This window comes from Balearica regulorum, chromosome 1 (genome assembly GCF_011004875.1).
Source record: "Balearica regulorum gibbericeps isolate bBalReg1 chromosome 1, bBalReg1.pri, whole genome shotgun sequence".
Classification (NCBI taxonomy): domain Eukaryota; kingdom Metazoa; phylum Chordata; class Aves; order Gruiformes; family Gruidae; genus Balearica; species Balearica regulorum.
This window is the reverse complement of record NC_046184.1, coordinates 14,183,336-14,206,009: the sequence shown is the minus strand read 5'-3', so window position 1 is coordinate 14,206,009 and position 22,674 is coordinate 14,183,336. Positions and strand designations below refer to the sequence as shown.

At 41.3% G+C, this 22,674-nt stretch overlaps 1 protein-coding gene across 5 annotated transcripts in view; it reads left to right on the top strand.

Annotated features, from left to right (window-relative positions):
- Positions 1-22,674, top strand: part of SLC26A5 (solute carrier family 26 member 5) — a 40,648-nt gene that overhangs the window by 10,176 nt on the left and 7,798 nt on the right. For all 5 annotated transcript variants that reach the window (XM_075737021.1, XM_075737097.1, XM_075737172.1 and 2 more), the window contains 11 exons: positions 8,056-8,269; positions 10,000-10,139; positions 13,620-13,730; positions 14,287-14,453; positions 14,975-15,139; positions 17,116-17,268; positions 18,499-18,581; positions 18,675-18,822; positions 20,585-20,698; positions 20,988-21,065; positions 21,872-21,967. In XM_075737021.1, coding sequence (XP_075593136.1) covers positions 8,115-8,269; positions 10,000-10,139; positions 13,620-13,730; positions 14,287-14,453; positions 14,975-15,139; positions 17,116-17,268; positions 18,499-18,581; positions 18,675-18,822; positions 20,585-20,698; positions 20,988-21,065; positions 21,872-21,967 — 1,410 coding nt within the window. In that variant the 5' untranslated portion in view covers positions 8,056-8,114. The remainder of the gene's footprint in view (positions 1-8,055; positions 8,270-9,999; positions 10,140-13,619; positions 13,731-14,286; positions 14,454-14,974; positions 15,140-17,115; positions 17,269-18,498; positions 18,582-18,674; positions 18,823-20,584; positions 20,699-20,987; positions 21,066-21,871; positions 21,968-22,674) is intronic.

Genomic DNA, 22,674 nt, shown 5'->3' with positions numbered 1-22,674 from the left:
ATGGCTTAGTATTCAAAATGATCATCAGAGAAGATGGTTATGTAAGATGAAGTTGATGAAGTGACATGGAATACAGAAAATGATACATCCAGCTATAGTTTTGGGGTAGATTTAGGACCTCTTTTAATAGCATGTGATTTGTTCTCTGTGTTCTGGTATCTGCTGTGAACCACAGCTAAACACAAGACCCTACCGTAGCCTCCCTCAGGTTTACTTTTGTATTAGATGGTTCTCAGGATTCAGTGCCATATAACTTTTTTGTTCAAACAGAATCAGAAATGCTCAACCTACAGTTTAAAAACTTTCATACTGAGTGATGGTGAAACTTGGGTTGTGACCTCTGATGGTATTTCAGACTAACACTTGCCATCATCTGGATAACTGATTTAGAGTTGAGCCCTGTTCAGTTAGTCAAATACATCTGTGTCATTTATTTTACCATGATAAACGGAGGCAGGACTGTACTCCTGTTGTTCTGTATATGCTCATAGTACCTGGAAGAGTCTGGGCATGTGTACAGAAATGAGAAAGGAACTGGAGATCTTAAGACCTCTCTACTTCCAGGTTTAGATTACAAACTTGTGTGGCTCTTCCAAAGATTAACCAATCCACTAGAAGCTTAATAAACCTGAATGTGGAAAATATGTATCCCAATCAGGAGCTGAATTGTTTGGGGTTAGCAGAGGGCTGTTTTGTGTTGCTGTGTCTTTTGGAACAGGAAGAAGGGCTGCATGTTTTTAAAAACTTGGATATAAATGTTTTGATATTATATTCTCATTTTATTGGAACAGTTTGGCCAAACCCAAGCCTGTGAACTGATTTGGTGTGTGCCTTTTGCACGCAGCTGTATTTTTTTGTTTGTTCTGATTTGAGTGGATTTCCTGTTTAAGACTGATTGAAATTGCTTCTTAAATTGTAAATGAGACTGATGTTGCCAGAACACACCAATTAATTACTAGAAAAGATACATTCTATGTGAATAATGACATAAAGGACCATTATGGAATCACAGAATAGTTGAGGCTTGAAGGGACCTCTGGAGATCATAGATTACAACCCCCCTGTTCAAGCAGGGTCACCTAGACCAGGTTGCCCAAAACTATGTCCAGTCAGGTTATGAGTATCTCCAAGGATGGAAACTGCACAACCTCTGTGAGCAACCTGTTCCACAGTTTGATCATGCTTGCAGTAATTTTTTTTCCTTACGTTTAAACAGAATTTTTTGTATTTCAGTTTGTGCCCATTGGCTATTTACTTGCTGCGACATCAGGTGTTTAAATCCATTGATACGATTTCCCCACTCCCTCCTCCCCTCTCCAGGCTGAACAATCCCAGCTTTCTCAGCCACTCCTCATATGTCAGGTGCTCCAATTTCTTAATCACCTTTGTGGCCCATTGCTAGATTCTCTCCAGGATGGCCATGTCTGTCTCGTACTGGGGAGCCCAGAAATGAACCCAGCACTCCACATGTACCTCACTAGTGCTGAGGAGAGGGGAAGGATCACCTCCCTCTGCCTAATGCAGCCTAGGATGCTGCTGGCCGTCTTTGCCAGAAGGACACGTTGCTGGCTTATGTTCAAATTTTTTTGTCCATGAGGACCCACAGGTCTTTCTGCACAACTGCTTTGCAGATGATTGAATCCCCAGCACTGATGGTTGCATGAGGCTATTTCTCCCATGTGCAGGACTTTGTGCTTCCCTGTGTTGAACTTCATGAGGTTCCTGTCTGTTCATATCTCCAGCCTGTCAAGGTGCTTCTGAAGGATAGCATAACCATCTGGTGCATCAACCACTCTTCATTTTTGTATCATATGCAAGCTTGCTGAAGCTGCATTCTGCCCTATCATCGAGGTCATTAATTAATATATTATATTGGCCCAAGGTATCAACATCTAGGGTACTCCAGTAATGACTGACCTCCAGCTGGACTTCATGCTGCTAATCACAACCCTTTGAGCCTGGCAATTCAGCCAGTTTTCTGTCCACCTCACTGTCTCTTTAGTGAACTCATACTTCATCAGCTTGTCCTTAAGGATGGTATGGGTGACAAAGCCTTGAAAAATAAAAGATAAAGAATATCACTGATATTCCCTTTTCCACCACACCAGTCATCTTATCATAAAGGGCTATCAAATTGTTGAGGCACAATTTTTTCCTTCATAAATCCATGCTGACTACTCTGAGTTACCTTCTTGTCCTTAACATGTTTGAAAATGATTTCCAGGGTTACTTGTTCCATCACCTTCCCAGACATCAAGGTGAGACTGACCAGCCTGTAGTACTCTAAGTCCTTCTTACCCATCTTGAAAGTGGGAGTGACATTGGCTTTCTTCCAGTCCTTAGGAACCTCCCCAGTTGTCACGGCTTTTCAAAGATAATCAAGAGTGGCCTCACAATGACACTGGCCGGCTCCTTCAGCCATCATGGCTGTGTCCTATCAGGTCTCATGGACTTGTGTGTGTCCAATCTGTTTAAATGTTACCTTATCTGATCCTTTTCCATTGGTTTAAGTTTTCCTTGCTCCAGACTGTCCCACTGGTCTCAGGGGCTGGGATTGCTGAAGGCTGATCTTACCAGTAAAGACAGAGGCAAAGCTCATCTTTCACCATGTCCTTTGTCAGCTTTTCAGTAGAGGGCCCACATTTTCTAAAGTCTTCCTCTTGCTGCTGACATATCTGCCAAAGTCCTTCTTGTCACTATTCATGTCCTTCTCCAGATTCAGCTCTGGGTGGATAGTGGCTTCCCTGTCCCTGCATGCTCGAATCATAGAATGGTTTGGGTTGGAAGGGACCTTAAAGATCATCTAGTTCCAACCCCCCTGCCATGGGCAGGGACACCCCCACTAGACCAGGTTGCCCAAAGCCCCATCCAACCTGGCCTTCAACACTTACAGAGAGGAAGCATCCACAGCTTCTCTGGGCAACCTGTTCCAGTGCCTCACCACCCTCATAGTGAAGAATTTCTTCTTTATACCTAATCTAAATCTACCCTCCTTCAGCTTAAACCTATTACCCCTTGTCCTGTCACTACACTCGCTGATAAACAGTCCCCCTCCAGCTTTCTTGTAGGCCCCTTTGGGTCCTGGAAGGCTGCTATAAGATCTCTCCAGAGCCTTCTCTTCTCCAGGCTGAACAACCCCAGATCTCTTCTTTTGATGCAGCCCAGCATATGGTTGGCTTTCTGGGCTGCGAGCACACATTGCCAGCTCATTTTGAGCTTCTCGTCCACCAACACCCCAATCCTTCTCCTCAGGGCTGCTCTCAATCCATTTTCCACCCAGCCTGTAGTTGTGCTTGGGATTGCCCCGACCCACGTGCAGGACCTTGCCCTTGGCCTTGTTGAACTTCATGAGGTTCACATGGGCCCATCTCTCCAGCCTGTCAAGGTCTCTCTGGATGGCATCCCTTCCCTCTAGCATGTCGACCCCACCACACAGCTTGGTGTCGTTGGCAAACTTGCTGAGGGTGCACTCGATCCCACTGTCCAAGTCACTGACAAAGATGTTAAACAGTGCTGGTCCCAGTACCGACCCCTGAGGGACACCACTTGTCACTGTTCTCCACTTGGACATTGAGCCGTTGACCACAACTCTTTTGAGTGTGACCATCCAGCCAATTCCTTATCCACTGAGTGGTCCATCCATTGAATCCGTGTCTCTCCGATTTAGAGACAAGGATGTGCGGGACAGTGTCAAATGTCATCAGTTGCCCTTCCCTTATCCACCAACACTGTAACCCCATTGTAGAAGGCCACCAGATTTGTTAGGGATGATTTGCCCTTAGTGAAGCCATGTTGGCTGTCACCCAGTGTCTCTCTGTTCTTCCTGTGTCATCGGTCCTTGCTACCACCTTTCAGATGCTGCTTTTTCATGTATGATTTTTATCAGGAGCTCCATATTCATCTACACAGGTCTCTTACCACTCTTGCTTGAATTGCTGTTACTCAAGATGGATCATTATTGAGTCTGGAGGAGGCAATCCTTGAAAATCAGCCAGCTCTCCTGGACACTGCTTTTCTTCAGGATCATATCCCACAGGATTCTTCTAAGCAGGTGTCTGAACAGGCCGACATCTGGGGTTGTAAGCCTGCTATATGTCTTTTTTCTCTCTGTATTCTGAACTCTAACATCACATGGGCACTGCAGCCAATGCTGCCCCCAGGCTTCATGTTCCTGACCAGTTCTTTCTTGTGTATAAGTATCAGATCCAGCAGTGCATGTCTCCTTCTTAGCTCCTGCATCACCTGTGCTATCATCACTGATGATACTATCATCACTGCACCTCAGAAGGCTCCTGGATTGCTTGTGCCCTGCTGTGTTGCCCTTCCAGCACACACTAGGGTGGTTAAAGTTTGTTTCACTGGGCAGAAGTGAATACACTAGGATTCATGGGGAGCTCACTGTCTATACAGGGCAAGATGTGAAGTAGGAGGTGGTGTTTGTGGGTGGGTAAGCATTGATGTGGAAAAAAAGTGCTACAGTTGTTAGTGGTCAAGCATACATTTTAGTATGGATGGCATTGCTGTAAATATGAAATAAGATACCTGTGGTAATATGGAGGTGAGAAAAAAGCCATAGGGCTGCTCAGATGGGAATTGCTGGTAGAACAATCCTATTCTAGTGTTGACCAGATCAAAATCTGGAGGTAGGGGGGGGAAATTGTAATGTTGAGAGTTAAAATTTGATAAACAATAACACAAGAAAACAGTTCACAAAATGTCATTCAGGCTTCTCAGTGAATTGTAACTATGGAAAAATGTAAAAGAAGCTTCAGATGTGTTTCAGGAGCACAAAGGTAACAAGCTCTGATAGTACTCTTGGTATGATACTGTTCTTACAAATAAGTTTTGGATATCTCATTTCAGGCAATAAAGCTGAAGTAAATCTTGAACGTGGTGTAAATAAAAAATTAAAATTTCAGTAAAAATCATAGAATGGTTTGGGTTAGAAGGGACCTTAAAGATCATCTAGTTCCAACCCCCCCGCCACAGACAGGGACACCCTCCACTAGACCATGTTGCCCAAAGCCTCATCCAACCTGGCCTGAACACTTGCAGGGATGGGGCATCCACAGCTTCTCTGGGCAACCTGTTCCAGTGCCTCACCACTCTAACAGTAAAGAATTTCTTTCTAACATCTAATCTAAATCTACCCTCCTTCAGCTTAAACCCATTGCCCCTTGTCCTGTCACTACACTCCCTCATAAACAGTCCCTCACCATCTTTCCTGTAGGCCCCCTTCAGGTACTGGAAGGCTGCAATTAGATCTCCCTGGAGCCTTCTCTTCTCCAGGCTGAACAACCCCACCTCTCTCAGCCTGTCCTCAGAGGAGAGGTGCTCCAGCCCTCTGATCAGCTTCGTGGCCCTCCTCTGGACCCTCTCCAACAGCTCCATGTCTCTCCTGTGCTGGAGGCCCCAGAGCTGGACGCAGTACTCCAGGTGGGGTCTCAGGAGAGTGGAATAGAGGGGCAGGATCACCTCCCTTGACCTGCTGGTCATGCATCTTGTGATGCAGCCCAGGACACAGTTGGCTTTCTGGGCTGCAGGCGCACACTGCCGGCTCACGTTGGGCTTCTCATCGATCAATACCCCCAGGTCCTTCTCCTCGGGGCTGCTTTCAATCCATTCCTCACCCAGCCTATAGCTGTGCTTGGGTTTGCCCCAACCCATGTGCAGGACCTTGCCCTTGGCCTTGTTGAACTTCATGCGGTTCGCACGGGCCCACCTCTCCAGCCTGTCAAGGTCCCTCCGGATGGCATCCCTTCCTTCCAGCATGTCGACCACACCACACAGCTTGGTGTTGTCGGCAAACTTGCTGAGGGTGCACTCGATCCCACTGTCCATGTCGCTGACAAAGATGTTGAGCAGTGCCGGTCCCAGTACCGACCCCTGAGGGACACCACTTGTCACTGTTCTCCGCTTGGACATTGAGCCGTTGATCACAACTCTTTGAGTGCGACCATCCAGCCAATTCCTTACCCACCAAGTGGTCCATCCATTGAATCCATGTCACTCCAATTTAGAGACAAGGATGTCATGCAGGACAGTGTCCTTTTGTGAGTGACTATGCAGGGAAAACATTGCTTACAAAATAATGAGAACTGAAGAGATGCTAGGCTGTGTCTGTCCTAGGAGATAGAGTGAGCGCTGAGTGGAAAATTCCAGCACCTTCATCAGACTGAAGGCTTAGGTAGCAATATTGGTATTTTGCTGCCGGGCAGTCTGTATTTGCTGAGTCAGAACGTTGGACCAATTGTGGTTAGCTTTGTCTGAGTGTTTAGGTAGCAATTTGTTTAATTTCTGCATGGTAACCCTTTTCTAGGAAAATATTGATGTACAGCTAAAAACTAAACACCTCTGGGTTAGCTCCCTTGGTTGAAGGTAAACACATGCTTAAGTGACTTGCTGGACTTGAGCCCAAGGGCCTTGTTCACGATTATGGCTCTTTCCCATTGCACTCGTGTTCTGTCATCAAATGTAGCACTAACCAGCATCTCTGCTTAACGATTTATCAGTCCTGTCATTTTGCTCATCATTTGGAGTTATGTTTCTTGCCTCATACTTCTAAAAGCAGCCAACACGGGGCAAAGGAATTAACAGAGCATCTCCTAAACATGTTAAGATGTTTGTGGTGCTGAATCAGACCGACAAATAGATGTTTACAAACCTTCTGCTAGTTTTAAAATTGTGTACATCTCCTGACTCCTGTTTTAGTGGGTGCAGGACTGAGGATAGCAGTGAGTGACACATCCATTGAACAAATAACTTTTTGAAAGTAGTGAATTGTGCATCCTTGAGATGCTGTCTGGAAAAAGAAGCCTCTGAAACAGAGGAGAAAGCAAGTGGATGGATGCAGGAAGCAACTGGCGATCTGGAAGAAAGAAGTGTCTTTCTCAGTGTTGAAACTGGAGTTCTGTCTTTTGGAGATGGACGTGACAGTTTGTGAGTAAGCAGGAAGTAACTCAGCAATAAAGTAATCTCCTTTAGATACTGACATTTCCTTTAAAAACTGAGGAGAGAAAATCCAGATAAGCATGAATATCATAGAATCATAGAATGGTTTGGGTTAGAAGGGACCTTAAAGATCATCTAGTTCCAACCCCCCTGCCACGGGTAGGGACACCCTCCACTAGACCACATTGCCCAAAGCCCCATCCAACCTGGCCTTGAACGCTTGCAGGGATGGGGCATCCACAACCTCTCTGGGCAACCTGTTCCAGTGCCTCACCGCTCTAACAGTAAAGAATTTCTTTCTAACATCTAATCTAAATCTACCCTCCTTCAGCTTAAACCCATTGCCCCTTGTCCTGTCACTACACTCCCTGATAAACAGTCCCTCACCATCTTTCCTGTAGGCTCCCTTCAGATACTGGAAGGCCACAATTAGATCTCCCTGGAGCCGCCTTTTCTCCAGGCTGAACAACCCCAACTCTCTCAGCCTGTCCTCAGAGGAGAGGTGCTCCAGCCCTCTGATCATCTTTGTGGCCTCCTCTGGACTCTCTCCAACAGCTCCATGTCTCTCCTGTACTGGGGCCCCCAGAGCTGGACGCAGTACTCCAGGTGGGGTCTCACGAGAGTGGAATAGAGGGGCAGGATCACCTCCCTTGACCTGCTGGTCATGCATCTTGTGATGCAGCCCAGGACACAGTTGGCTTTCTGGGCTGCAGGCGCACACTGCCGGCTCACGTTGGGCTTCTCATCGATCAATACCCCCAGGTCCTTCTCCTCGGGGCTGCTTTCAATCCATTCCTCGCCCAGCCTGTAGTCATGCTTGGGATTGCCCCAACCCACGTGCATAACCTTCCAATTTTGTTTCTGCGCTTATTTACAGAGTAATTAATGCAAAAGGTTTCTTTACCTAAGAAAAGCATAAATTAATAGCTTCCAGATAGTGAAGCTTGTGAGTGTAGTTTATTTACTGCTGTTACAGACCATCTAATTAGTGCTTTTAAACTGCATTCATAGTTCTTGTCTCTAGCTTATCAAAATACATTCTTTGAAAAGAAATGCCAAATTTGAGGTTAAAAAAGTAACCAAACTTATTTTGTCTGCAACCAGGTTTTTCAGCGGAGGCTGTGGAACTGTTCTTCCTTGGCTCCTGCTACGTGAGGTCAGCTATGGAACATGCTCAAGAAAATGAAGCATGTCTTGAGCAAACCCAGAGGTATTGTGTGGAGAGACCAATATATAACCAAGAGCTCTTACAAGGACAGCTGCACAGACGAGAAAGAACACCTCAGACTTTAAGGCAGAAGATTGCACATTCTTGTCGGTAGGGGTTTTTGTCTTACCTTTATTTTATTGGTTAGAAATCTTCCCATTCTTAACTGATTCATGCATATAGCTGGTAATCTCTTCAAAGACACCTAAAAGATAAAAGCACTAGTTCTACTTTAATTATTCAGCAAGACTGTGATGAAGTTGTATATGTGTTTTTATACGTTAATATATAACTATATTACAAAATGTTGGATAAATTAGTTGAATTGCCTTCATCAAAGTGCAAAGGAAAAACATACAGCATAGGAATGTGAAGTATTAGTCAAATCACATGACATGAATTCATAAGACCCAGAAATGAAATTTGTGCTTCACATGATCCTTTCACAGAAGAAGAATGGAGATGTATGACAGCTGTGTAGAAATCTAAATTATTAGTCTAATAAGGACTTAATAGAGGCATTCTGTAACTTTTAACTAACTGCCTTGGAATCTAAGTATCATCTGGTTAGACAGGAAATGCAACTCATGATCTGTGATACCAGAGGATAGTGAAGAGAAACTTACTCTAGTTAAGTTCTCATTAGCTTTACATTTATCCATGCTTCAGTTGCAGAATTGATTCAATTTCTTGCTAGAACCTTGTTCTGCAAGACAGCAAATTATTTCTGCCTGGCCACTTGTCTGTAAAATATTCCTGTTCACATGATTTGACATTTGGAGATTTGTTTTGGTTAATGGAATTACCATTCTAATGGTAAGGGCACCTAATTCCACCTCAAAAACCTTATCTGTCCTGAATAAAAAATATGTGGATCAAAATCTTCCTGAGCTGTGACTTTGTGGGATTCAGTCTCCTTAAACATGGAGAAATGTGGATGACTCTAGTTCCTTTCTCGCTTGTAGCAATAAGCTGCTTCACTTTATGCATTTTATGCCCCATGAGAATTCAGAAATGTTAACAAGTCTCTGCAGTTCTCTTGCAGTTCCCCTACACAGAAAAGCATTAAAGCATTTATATGATCCCAGTGTTATATTTTTACCCAAGGTTAAACTTTCTTACCACAGTACAATCAAAGTATGATGCATGGCAGTACTGGATAGAGATACTAATTTCCTGGCTCTATTCATCATGAATCAGGGTTTCAAAAGGTCAATAACTCTGCTAAGAGACACAAAGATCAGTGTTGCTGGCTTCAGTGCCTTTCCTTTCAGGGTAAAGAAGAGTTATGTTCTCAAATAACCTTAAAGTTAGCCTATCAGTAGCAGTGATAGTAACAAGCACTAGTAAAATAATATTTTTTTTAAAAAGCGTAATACTATAAATTGTTATAATCAAAAAGTATAAAGCATGCAAATAGTAAATAAATATAGGAAAAAGCATTCCAAAGTATTCTGAGTGAAAATTACTGTCAGAAAGCAAGTTATCCTCAGGGAATTGTTACTAGCAGTGATCTCAGCAAAAAGCGTTGTGTGGCTGACTGCTCAATCCTGCACGGACTTGAACAGTTTCACTTCCCACTGACCTCCAGCCTCACAAGACCATGATGCTCTTCTTCAGTTCCATAAAGTTTGTGAACAGCAACCAACATGTGATAAAGGGCTAAATTAACTGGAGTCATAGTTGTTTGTGCTTAAGCTTTGTCCACAAATTACTGTCATCAGGGATCTGAGCCTGCCTTTAATAGAGCTGTTTCCCTTCATAGGGATGAAATACAGGTTTTTTGACCTGTTTGTCCCTTGCTAGCATCTTAACTTTTTCTTTCTGCTTTGTATTTTCAGTTGTTCTTCTAAGAAAGCCAAGTCTCATCTTTACAGTTTCTTACCAATCTTAAAATGGCTTCCCCGTTACCCAGTGAAGGAGTACTTATTAGGAGACATTATCTCAGGTATAAGCACTGGGGTTATGCAGCTTCCTCAAGGTGAGTATCTCTCTGGATTTATTTATGCTCTTCTTTGCTTTCTCTATGTGTGCTTTTGCGATAGTGCTTGGCTTCCTGAACAGGTGCTCATGAGAATAGGATGTGCATTTCAGGTTGTGTGTGGAGATCAGTACAGCGTTCTGCAGACCAGCCCATAATGATGATTCCCTGAAAACTGCAAATCAGTGATATGCAGCAAACTCTGAAAGAAGTTCAGCTCTTGATGCAGAACAGCTTTTCACAGTTCAAGTGCATGTCTAAAGCTTTGCTGAATGCACCCACTTATTTTCTGATTTCCATCATCCTGAAGTTGTAGCAAATTCCCTACAGAGGGTAGGAGTATCTAATTGACATAATATTTCAGGAGAGCAACTGTTGCAAAGTAATCAAACTAAATTCAACCAGAGAAGAAGGTGCAAAAAATCAGAGATGGATCCCTCTTTTTCTTTTACCGCTAGAAGTCACCAGTTTAAGCTGGAAACATAGTAATGGGCAGTGATTTACATGGTGGAAATAAATCAAAAGTATCTTCTATAACAAGACTGCAAATCTGTGGAATTTCTATTAAATTACTTGGAAGTTTCACCCCAAGTGTAGCCTGTCCCTGAAGCAGGAGCAGGCGCTGTGGAAGACAAAGAGAAAGCCAGTGTTCACTGTTCTGTTCAGCTCTTGGTGACTAGACCAGTGGAATCTTTTGTTCAGCCTGACACCTTACTGTCAGCAGTGTCAGAACTGCTACAGGGTTAGCAAGTGACAGCATTTTTACAGCAGTATCATTATGGGGTGCCATCACTGCTCTGGGAATGGCGGCTTCATGACAGCTGCCGCAGTCCCAGTAGGTTTCTCCAGGAGGTCTTGGAGTAGAGGGAATTCGTGAATTTGTGCAGTGTCCAGCACAGAGGAGTCCTCATGCTGAGTGTAATGTAATTAAGCCTATATAAGTTTACTTGCGTTTTGGCTTATTTCCTATTTCCGCCTCACTCGTTCCACTTTAGTCTGAGGCAGGCCTGAAGAATTAATCCATAAATCCAAGAAGCCTAGATTTTAACAGGTAGTAACCCATTGAAGCAATGGAATATCTTAACTTAGTCTGTGCAGTTGACTTCTTTATTTCTGTAGCTTCCTGGTTTTGTGCAATTTTATATAATTAAGGATATTTTTTCTTACACAAATATAAAGATCAACTTATCTTAAACTGATAAGTAATGTGGTTAACTATCAGGCAAATCTCTCTTATACTAGACACAAACATTACTGGTTGTATACTGAAACACAGTTTATGTGATGAGCAGATAAGGACACTGAAATTTTAGTGGTCAGCAGTGAACTTTATACTTAGTTTTGTGACTCTGTTTTAAACTAAACATTATTCTTCCCTTTGGTGACTGCAGACATGCCCTTAAACTGCCCCTAATCTTTCCCTTTCTAAAAAGACAAAAGTCAAACTTTTATTTTTCTGGAATGGGTGTAATTATAGCAAGCATGAGTTCAAAGAAGCCTGGGAATCATTCCAGGCAGGACTACAATGACCAGGGTGTTTAAGCCATGAATTCCTGTCATATCAATATCTCTTTATTTCCTTGGCACTGACAGTCTTTAAAAATGCCAGTACAAATGAAAAGGAAGAAAAGGGTATTCAGGTCAGGAACTTCATGTTAGACCCACCCTCCTGGTTTAGAAACCACCAGTTTTCAGTTCTGGTCACTTGTACTGTTAAGTTCATCACTGTATTAAAGGCCAGGCTGTTATAGTACAGGATGTTCTGCTGATACTCTTGGCACAGGGCGGAGAATATATGTGGGATGAGTTTCAGAAGTAATTAATGAGAAGCTTATTGCTGCAAGAGAATAAATTATATCGTCAGTCCAGTTCTGATAGGAACATGAATTCTTGGCTAGGACTCGGACAGTGGTTAGGGTATGAGCAAGGCCATGTGAGCTATTACCCTGCACTAGAGTGCTTGAATGACACAGAATATCTCTTCCTGGTTTTGTTCTTTTGTTGTAACTTGATGCTTTGTCTCTCAATTTAAAAATAAATTAATAGGGAGAGGTGTGTTCAAGTATCACTAGCTCTCCATTGTGGGGAACCATTGCTTCCTTTTGTAGTTTGCACTGGACTGTTGAGCTTTTCCGTGCTAACTTGGCCCAGTCTGCCCAAGTGTGGTAAGAACACACAGCTTCCTCAGGTATCATGAGTCTGCACTTACAGAATCATAGAATGGTTTGGGTTGGAAGTGACCTCAAAGTTCATCTAGTTCCAACCCCCCTGCCATGGGCAGGGACACCCTCACTAGACCAGGTTGCCCAAAGCCCCATCCAACCTGGCCTTGAACACTTCCAGGGAGGGGACATCCACAGCTTCTCTGGGCAACCTGTTACAGTGCCTCACCACTCTTAACAGTAAAGAATTTCTAACATCTAATCTAAATCTACCCTCTTTTAGTTTAAACACATTACCCCTTGTCCTGTCACTATACTCCCTGATGAACACTTGTGAAGGTGAACTGGAGAACCAAGCCAAGATACAGGGGTTTCTTCTTGAGGCTCATTTGGTCAGTTCTGATGTCTAATTGTCATTAACACAAGCTGTATAGAACTATTGATTTTGCTGGAACTGAGCAGAACAGTTATGCTCCATATCATGTGGTGCACACGGTTTACTTGTGAGCCTGGTCCCATGATAAGCACACACTCAGTCACGCAGGGACAGAGCACCATGGGAGGTGTCCCTCCCCAGCATCCCTTAAAGCTGTTCCCCCACAGCTCCGTTGTAGTGCTTGCCAGCCCCTCCTACAAATAGGAATGGTGTGGATTGCATTTCCACTGTGAGGAACTGAACAGAGCTTAATGACAAAAAGGACTTTGTTTTTGGGAAGAATACCAGACTGTATAAGGTCTATGACCTTACAGATTGTAAGCAATGATTCTCTGCTTATTTTACATTTTGGAGCATGTTTTATGGAAACATAAACTGTTATGTCATCCCACTTGTTCTGGGCTGAGGGAGGAGGGAAGTGTTTAATCAGTCATAGATTACCATGAAGATCATGTCTGATGAAAAAAGGAGGAGAAAAATCAAATGTGTCCCACTGGTTTTGGGTGTTTCTAATGACATTCTTTGACAGATGAAAACAAAAGCAACAAAAAGTGTTTGTTGGCTATTAAGAAGTACTTTCAGCCACAAAGACAAAACAAGGAGTGCACAGATGTACACATAAACACACACACACACACACCTGCAGTGCCTGTAATTAGAGACTTCTGGTTTCCTGACTCAAACTGTCAGGTTTCTAGGCACTGCCCTACAGTATTATAATATCAAAGAGTATTCCCTGCAAGACTTCCTGTTTTTTAAACCTGTGATATGTCACTAGATTTCCTATTATGTGAGTTCAGTTTTAGTAGGCTTAAGTCCTTTTGCTTCAGATGGTTTCTTTCTGTTGTCTGCCTGACATATATGTTTGTGTCTGTTTTCCAGGTTTAGCCTATGCTTTGCTGGCAGCTGTTCCCCCAGTATTTGGCCTATATTCTTCATTTTATCCTGTTTTTCTATATACTTTTTTTGGAACCTCCAAGCACATATCAATAGGTATATCTGTATGGATAACTGAAAGTCTGTGTGTGTGCGTATGTGTTTAATACAGTTGTAAAAAAAATAATAATTGGAGAAATAGAAAGTGTAGTTGTTTTCCATAAATTCAAATTTAAGTGAATAGGAGAAACACAAATATGTCAAACATTATCAGTAATTTTTATCATTAGTTTATCATACTAAAGAAGGAATAGAAGAGCATCTTTTATCAGATTAGATCTAGAAATGTGCACTGTGAACTTCTGAACTATAATTTTATCGTTGCAATCAACTGTCTGTGTGGCCGGGATGAATCTTTAATTTGCGTAATAGAAAATGAAGTAGAAAAAAAAAGATGTTTACTTACCCTAGAAGGGTATGTTCACCATCTAACTGGCTTTAATGGTGCTGAATATTGGAGCAGATTTTGGGACTAAAAAATTATATTATTTAGGTAGAAAACTCTTATTATAGTTTAATTCCACATATCTCTTAATAAGAACCACTCTAAAAAAAGAAAAAAAAACACCTGCCAGGTTTTTAACCAATGAATTTCCTCTCCCTTTTATTTCAGGCACCTTTGCTGTGATTAGTATGATGGTTGGCGGTGTTGTTGTGAGACAAGTACCTGATGAAATGATTTCTGTAGGCTATAATTCTACTAATGTTACAGATTCCCTTGAATACACCAAGAGGGTGCAGGTAGCTGTGACTCTCGCCTTTCTTTCAGGAATTATCCAGGTATGGGCTTTCAGTTTGCTGTAAGGGCAAGTTCAGATGCTGCTGCTAGACTTGCGGTTGCAAGGGGTGCTGGGTGATGGCAGATCCCTTGTCAGTAGGCTTGTGCTTCGGCACTGCTCCGTGTAGAATGCAGGCTGCTTTGTGGCAGCCATGTAACTGAAGTAGGGAGGGATACATTGGAGGCAAGTCTTTGCCTGGCACCCTGGCTTGACTGGGAAAAATGGGACCTCCTCCCTTTCATTTTTTCCTATGGCATCAGAAAAACTCAACCTAATGTTTTCTAATCTGTTCATAAATGCATACAAACACATGTGTTTACCCATATCCCACATTGCACCTGCCAGTGGCATGGAAGATTTGGTCCTTACTGAACTGTGGCTTTAGAAATGCTAAGTTCAGGTTTGCCTGATCTGGCTTGGGCATCGAGGTAAGAAGAGGTGTCCTGTGGCCCATCTGCTATATGGTGCTATTGTTCAGGCTGCAGTGGGAGTCACATGGTTAATGTTTCTCTTCTTTATTAGTTGTGTTTAGGTCTCCTTCGATTTGGATTTGTAGCCATCTATCTAACGGAGCCTCTGGTGCGAGGATTTACTACTGCTGCTGCGGTTCATGTCTTTACTTCTCAATTAAAGTATCTCCTTGGCATTAAAACTAACCGATACAGTGGACCCCTCTCAGTTGTATATGTGAGTAACTACATTTACTAAACATGCAAATTCTGCATTGGCTGGATCTAGTACTGAAACCTTTTCCTGTATTTTTTTTTAATTATTTTGGCACTAAGTAGAATAATGCTTCAGTATTCGAAACTGGGTATGAGGTCTTGAAGTGCCATAGCAATATATGAGCATCTTAAAGTAGTTTTGCAATATGAACAGATAACGTTCATTGAAGCAAGTCTCTTGTACATGGTGGGAAAATGTGCTACCAAAATGCTTCACTGTAGACGAGACGTGTTTTGCAAAGGTAGGAAATGGTATTCTCAGAACCTTGCCCAGTCTGTGTTCTTTAATTTCACACACAATTCCTGATGGGAATATTGTTCATTTCCTGTTTGTAAGATGTTTTGTAGTGTGGTTGGACGCAAAGTGCTGAGTCATAGTGAATGTACCTGTTCTTTAGAGCAGTGCGAAAAACTATTTTGAAATAAGGACATTGTGTAAAACATTGCTATTTATCAAAGACCCTAAGCATTAAAACTGATTGTTCAGAGTATGTAGGGATCCAGTATTTCACATAGCTCATAGCTTCATCTTCCACTCACCTTCTGTCTAACACGTAGTGATGTGAGAGGACAGAAGAAAAACCATGCAGTATAAAGCTACAGTTTCATTAGTACGACTTAAGTAAAACCAAAAGCTCTTGTTCACTTGAATTTAAAATTGACAATTGTGCTCTGAAAAAAATGTAGTGGATCCCATGCAACAAATTATTTGTTAAAGGGACGTTTCAAATTGAAATCACAACCAAAGTTTTTAAGTTTACATGAGCATTGCTTTTCTTGCTCTTATGAACAAGCAGAGTTGAAATGCATCTGAATCTGATCAGCCTGCCAGTCTAGGAAACCCCAAGTTGTTATCACAAAATCAATACTCTGATTTTGCAGACAAGAACTCCTGAGTGGAAAAATAGGGAAGATCTCAGACCCAAGCTCTTGAGCAGATTGATGGCTCAGCAATAACAAAGCCTCAGGATTTCAACTACATGGAGACTATAGAAAATACTTTGTGGGGATCTTTCTTGTATATTTGTGCAGATATAATAAACCCTTTGGAAACAAGGCTGCACTAATGATTAATTCCTAAATTTGCTGTTTAGTTCACTAATCCAGAAACCAGACATGCTAACTGCCAAAGTAGTAAGAGGGAATGTATACATTTGAGATGTACTACCAGGACATCTTGAATGTATAATATCTTGATAGTTGCTGTAATTTTCCTTCTGTCTAAAGAAGGGTATGCACATCTTCTTTCAAAGACCTGTCCAGAGGTCATTTATCTATTTTTTGGTTTTTTAAGTGCAGTGAAAGAAGGAAGAGTAGTTGGTAAGAGAATCATTTACCCTCTAGCAACATGTGCATTCCAGCAAGCTTTCTTTCCTAACACCCTTTTAATAGTGTTTTCAACTAAAAGATATTTGGAATAATGGCCAGTTCAGCAGTGTTGCAAAATCACTTTTATTTAATCATATTGCTGTGGTAACCTCAATGGTTGTATCAACAGCTTTATCGTTTTAGAATGGTTTATGCAGCTCTAAGTAAATGTGACTTGCCAAAGAATATTTGAAGGTATTAGAAGGAGTTTGCATTTATTGCTTTCAGGTAGCTGCCAGTATGAAATATGTTTGAAAATGTTGAGGGTAAGAGATGTGGTTTCGTTTAGACTTTTCCTCCCATGATATTTTTTTTTCTCCAGATTTTTGCCCTATTTAAGGAAGACTGATATTGTAAATGATTGCAAGTGAATCTCCCTCACTGAGATACTCTGAATTTCTGGTTTTTGTGGGAACAATGAGGATTTTGGTGAGGCACTGATTCACTGTGGTTATAAATGCAGAATTAAAACACAGCTGAACAGCCATGTATAATTTGCTCTTTTGTGGCAAATCTCCATGAAGATTATATTTTCTTAGGAATAATTATGATACTTCTGTTGTGTTACAGAGCATAGCTGCTGTGCTTTCAAAAATAACGACGACCAATATTGCTGCATTGATTGTTGGATTAACATGTATTGTTCTATTGTTGATTGGCAAGGAAATCAATCTCCGTTGTAAGAAGAAGCTCCCAGTTCCTATTCCTATGGAGATCATTGTGGTAAGTCAGCTGTAAAATTCTGTAGCTAAATTATATAACTGTTCTAAAGCTGTAGAACTCTCATTTTCTATCAAGTCTTACTGAGCTTTAGAGTAACTTCTGTTGAACATAATTCATTTGAGGCTTGATCCAGTTGGAGGTTTGGATACTCATAAGGTTAGGGACTGGACACAAAGTCCCAAAGAAGAATTGAAAGCCCAGTTAAACACGCATAGTCCCCTATGGCAATGGGTAGGTGGAGATTTGTTGTAAAACCCACTCTATCCTGGAGTTTCGGCACCTGAGTGATTCTCTGCAAGACATGTCTGTGAGTGGCATTTCCGACTTGGAGTCCAAGAGCTCAGAACCCCCTCGTGAAGGAGGGTACTTACAGATGCCTGTTTCAGAGGTTCTGCAGGGCTTGCTTACATTTTAAAATGCAGTGGTGGAAAGAAGAGCAGGAACCAGTGGGACCTACTACTAAACCTTCCTTTCTCTGTTTCTGAGACTGATAACTGACTGCAGTGTTGATTCTGTTTCAAATGACTACTCTAAAATACATGGATAAAGCAGGCTATCTTAATATACACACAAAGCCTACATCTCAGATAACCTTTCACCTTTCAAAGTTGTTGGATTTAAGAATGAGTTCTTGGATAACTAGAGCTCTCAAACAACCTGCACAAAATCAGAGCCAAGAAAGGGAATAACTGAAAGTATGGGTACAATCTAGATAGAAGGAACAAAGAAAAGGGATGCTGTTGAGAGATGATGGAGATGGTGTAGTAGGGTATTGTTTGATGGTAAGGCAATAGCAAAGCGATCTTAGACCTGTTCCTTTCACTACTGCTGCACCAGTTCTGTTTACAGATAGCGTGCAGGCTATGCACATGAAAATATGGCAGTGCAGATGTCCTTGGCTTGTCCTTGCATTTAATTTCCTAATACACTATTCTGCCTGAGCTTGGCTCAGGCAAAGGGAATTCAAGTGATTCAGATCATACCATAGCATGTTCCATTTAACTATTTCCAAAAAACCTTCATAAAATCAGTGGGGGTTGAACATGATGGAAGGAAAATTGTGATACTTCCTCCTTTTTATCTGCTTCTTTATCCCCTAACTCTTAGAAAACTGATTGACAAATAAATGTAATCCCTTGTGTGTAGTTTTCATAATTAGCTGTTATTAGTTCTTCAGGTTGCTTTATCTCTTTCTAGCTGATGTTTACAAATGTGTTTGTGGATTTTTAGGTAATTATTGGCACAGGAGTTTCAGCTGGAATGAATCTGAATGAGTCATATAGAGTGGATGTTGTTGGGAATATTCCTCAAGGGTACGGATGCTATATTCGTATTCATACTATACCTTTTCATATGGCATGCAGCTTTTATTGTAGTAATTTGTAAATATTTATTTAATCTCCAAGGTTACGTGCGCCAGCAGTTCCTGACATTCAGCTCATCCCAGCAATATTTGTGGATGCAATAGCAATAGCAATAGTTGGATTTTCAATGGCTGTATCAATGGCCAAGATCTTTGCCCTTAAACATGGTTACACCATTGATGGGAATCAGGTAAATGTATTGGGGTTGCTTTGTTGAAAATCCTCAGTAGCACCTTTGTTACATCGTTAAAGTAGAATGGGATATTGGGCAAAAATTAGTTTTTCTTTCATAGTGGAACCAGGTCAGGTTTTTGACAGCCTACACATTTAAATGCCAGGAATTATTTTAAGATCTTCTTCTGGCTGTGTTTTAATAACCAGTTTCACTTTTGACTTCATTTTGGGAAACTCACTTCTGTTAGACTTGGACATATGCATGAATATTAACTGTTGGGAGAGACACTACTTAGCCTGCTGTCCTGATGGGCAGCTACTGTATCTCTGCTTTCTCTAACAGAGTGAAGCATAGAATTCCCATGTGATAAATAACGATGCCTTAAGTGTCAAAGAACTATTATCTAAGATTTAGAAATTCCAATTATGTTTTATAGTTTCTTTTTATTCCCACTCACTGCAAGTAGGCAGCTCATCATTTTCTGGGGCAGCAATTGGCGCTGTCCATAGTTAGCATTCTCATCATAATTTGAGTGATAAAGACTGTGGGTAGGGACCCTCTAAAACTAAACTGATATGTCATCCTCACCTACTCTGTCCTTTCTGTGCAGTCTAGAATCAATATTGCAACTGCATTATTGGTTGAGATCATTGAGATTATTGGTTGAGATCTGTCAAGGGAGACAGAGAGTTCACATGCTGTAACTCGTTTCCTAGAGCAAGCATCTGACACAGCACAGATCAGCTGTTCCCCCTTCTCAAAACGGCTGTCTTACTCTGAGAGTAAATGGCGTTTAAGTGACTTTTACCTACAGAGTTTTACATCTAGTCAGATGAATCTCATCCTTCATATCATTGTTTTCTGTTACCCAAAGAGAGAAGGGGACAAATCTGTAGCTGCATGAATGGAATCAGTGCTATTTACGTTAGTTAAAGGAATCATCGCTGACCTGAGTTAAGCATCTAGATCTTTTTCCTCAGGCAGTGCCAGGTGCTACTTCACCTGGATGTTAAACTATAGAACTCCTTGTCACCTGATGCAGTGCATGCTGAGTGTTTAAATGAATCAAAAAAGGATTGCACGAATGCAAAGAGAAAAACTCATTGAGAACTGTTGAAAACATGTAATGCAATTCACCTCAGTTACAAATAGCAGGCTGCAGAGCAATCTGTGGAGGCCTCATTACAAGCAAATACTTTCTTAGGCATCAGAAGTACAGTACTGAGGTAGATGCAGCTCTGATCTCTCTCATGGTAACAGTTCTCACGTGGGATTTTTACACATGAAAGCAGTAGACCCGCATTGGTTTTTTCACGTACAACAGTGGATTACCACCCATGGTAACACAGCCAAGGCCGCTCTTGGTTCTAACGGTACTAAACAGGTAGTTTAAAGTGGGAAGCAAAGAACAGTGTTTGTATGAGAAACCGTTTTCCATGTGTATTCACATTTTTGAAATTCAAGTTATCCCCAAGTTGAAGAAATCCTCAAAACAAGCAATGATGTCATTCATTTTAGTTTTCAGTGTGACTCATTACAGTGACATTTAAGGATGGGAAATATCTTGAACATTTCATCAGATACCTTATTTAACAGATGATTTAACAGGCATCAACTTGCACATGTGTGAGAACCACAATAAGATTGCTTATTCTCTACAATAAGGTTGCTAGAAAGCACTGTAAACAGATGTGGTTATTAATACGTATGGATAGGTCTAGCTTCGTACACTTGCTAAGTATAACTGCCTTTTGTTTTGCCCTGTTGTTTAATGCAGGAACTTATTGCCTTGGGAATATGCAACTCTGTGGGATCATTTTTCCAAAGCTTTTCAGTCACTTGCTCCATGTCTCGGAGTCTCGTTCAGGAAAGCACTGGTGGGAAAACTCAGGTATGTAAACCTAAATTTTGAGCCAAAGTATACTTTTTTGAGCTCCAAAGCTAAAGTCTGAAGCTTCACTAGATTGCCAGATTTCTCCGCTTAGGCCAGAAGGAATAACTGGAGTTTCCCATGTTCAAATCCAGGATAGCAGACTGCACAACGGTCAAAACAGATGAACTGAGTGGGAGGAAGCAAAAGCCACTTAAACACCCAGCCTTGTGAAAAGCATGAGAGGGGTTAGCTAATCAGTAATACACTTCTTAAAACTCTGACATAATTTCTTGCTTATTTTGTTCAGATTGCAGGTGCACTCTCTTCAATTATGGTTCTGTTGGTAATTGTGGCTATCGGATACCTCTTTGAACCACTTCCACAGGTAAGAGGCCAGCAAATATTGCTTAAAATAGAGATTGTGGGGTCATTAGTAAGTAAACATAGTTAGGTCTTGATCCTGAAACCTTTAAATTTTGTATGCATTTTTGCTGTAAGTTAGACTAGAAATTAGTAGTATTTTGAAGGATCCAGCATGATTTTTGTTTGTTTTTAATATTGGACATTCTGGACTCTGTCTTTAGAACATTAAAATGCCTTGCAAACAATTCTCCTTTGCAGCGTAGGAATTTTGGGAAGAGGTTAAGAAGTTACTTTATTTTAAAGTAACAGCTCAGCTGGGAAAGGGTTGGGGCTAGGTGATGGCTTTGCATAATGAGTTGGTTTTGATATATTCTCACTTAAAAAGAAAAAAAAAAGCTTGGTTCTGGAGCATGTATAGGATGATGTGCAATTTCTGGGTTTTTTTTATAGATTTACCTTGAGTTACACCTCTATGACACCTGCAGGAAGTGTTTCATTATATTGTAGAGAAACTTGAATTTGAGATTATAGCGTAGCTGCTTCAGGCACTAGAATTGCACGGAGCTCAGGAATATGTGATTTCTCTTGCCAGGAAAGAGTAAATCAAGCCGTACTGCCTCTGGCTTGCCATTTCTGCAGCTCCAGTAAAAGTATATCTCCACTCAAGTACTTGAAAAGTTGTTTGGTTTTTTTAATGGCACATCTATTCAGTAGACTTACATCAGTTGTACAAAGCACAGAAATATGGTTATTTGTGATGCTTTGAAGTTTTTATTTGGTATTGGGTTTATTTTGCTTCTGAAAACTGTATTTGTGTAATATTCCTAGACAGTGCTAGCTGCAATTGTAATGGTGAACCTGAAAGGAATGTTTAAACAGTTTGGAGACATCGCACACTTCTGGAGAACCAGTAAGATTGAACTGGTGAGCAATACACAGCTCAGTGCACATATTTACTGCATTGTTTGTTGTTCCTCTTCTTCCTAACCCCCAAAACAGGATAGAAATTTACCAAGGAGTTATTGATGTTGCATTACAGATGAACATAAGACGTGGAGCTGTAAGTACCCTAGGAGAGTGATCTGTTGCAGAGAAGAATGTTTTTGTTGTTGTTCAACAACCTTTAACTCAGGTCAGAAGTAGTTTAGATGCAGTAAAAGCAAAGCTTTTGCAGTGTTGCTATAGGAACTGCACTGAAGGCTGTGGGAACATTTGAGAAGAATTTGAAATACAGAGTAACAAAGAAAAATACTTAAAGGTAGTTGCCATCTTTCAAGACAAACAAAAAACCTGGCCAGAACTAAGAGTGTGTCCAGGGAACAATTTGGTGGCATTTTTCTCCTGGATTAACTGGGTAATTGAAGTAAGTGCAAGCTGCTTGCAGACCTGCCATATTTTACAGGTTTTTTTAATCCCAAAGTATTTAGAGTCTGATGGTAACACAGGATTCCTTGGAGAAGAGGACTTAAGGCATTAATTAATATGTGACAGTTTGTCAGACCTTATGATAGTGTGCCTTGAGCTTTTATGCCTTTCTGAAAGGTTAAGGCAATTACAGTCTGCTATCGTGATGGAGTACATTATAGCCTATTGCTGAACAGAAGAGATACACAGGTTTTGAGGTTGGATTA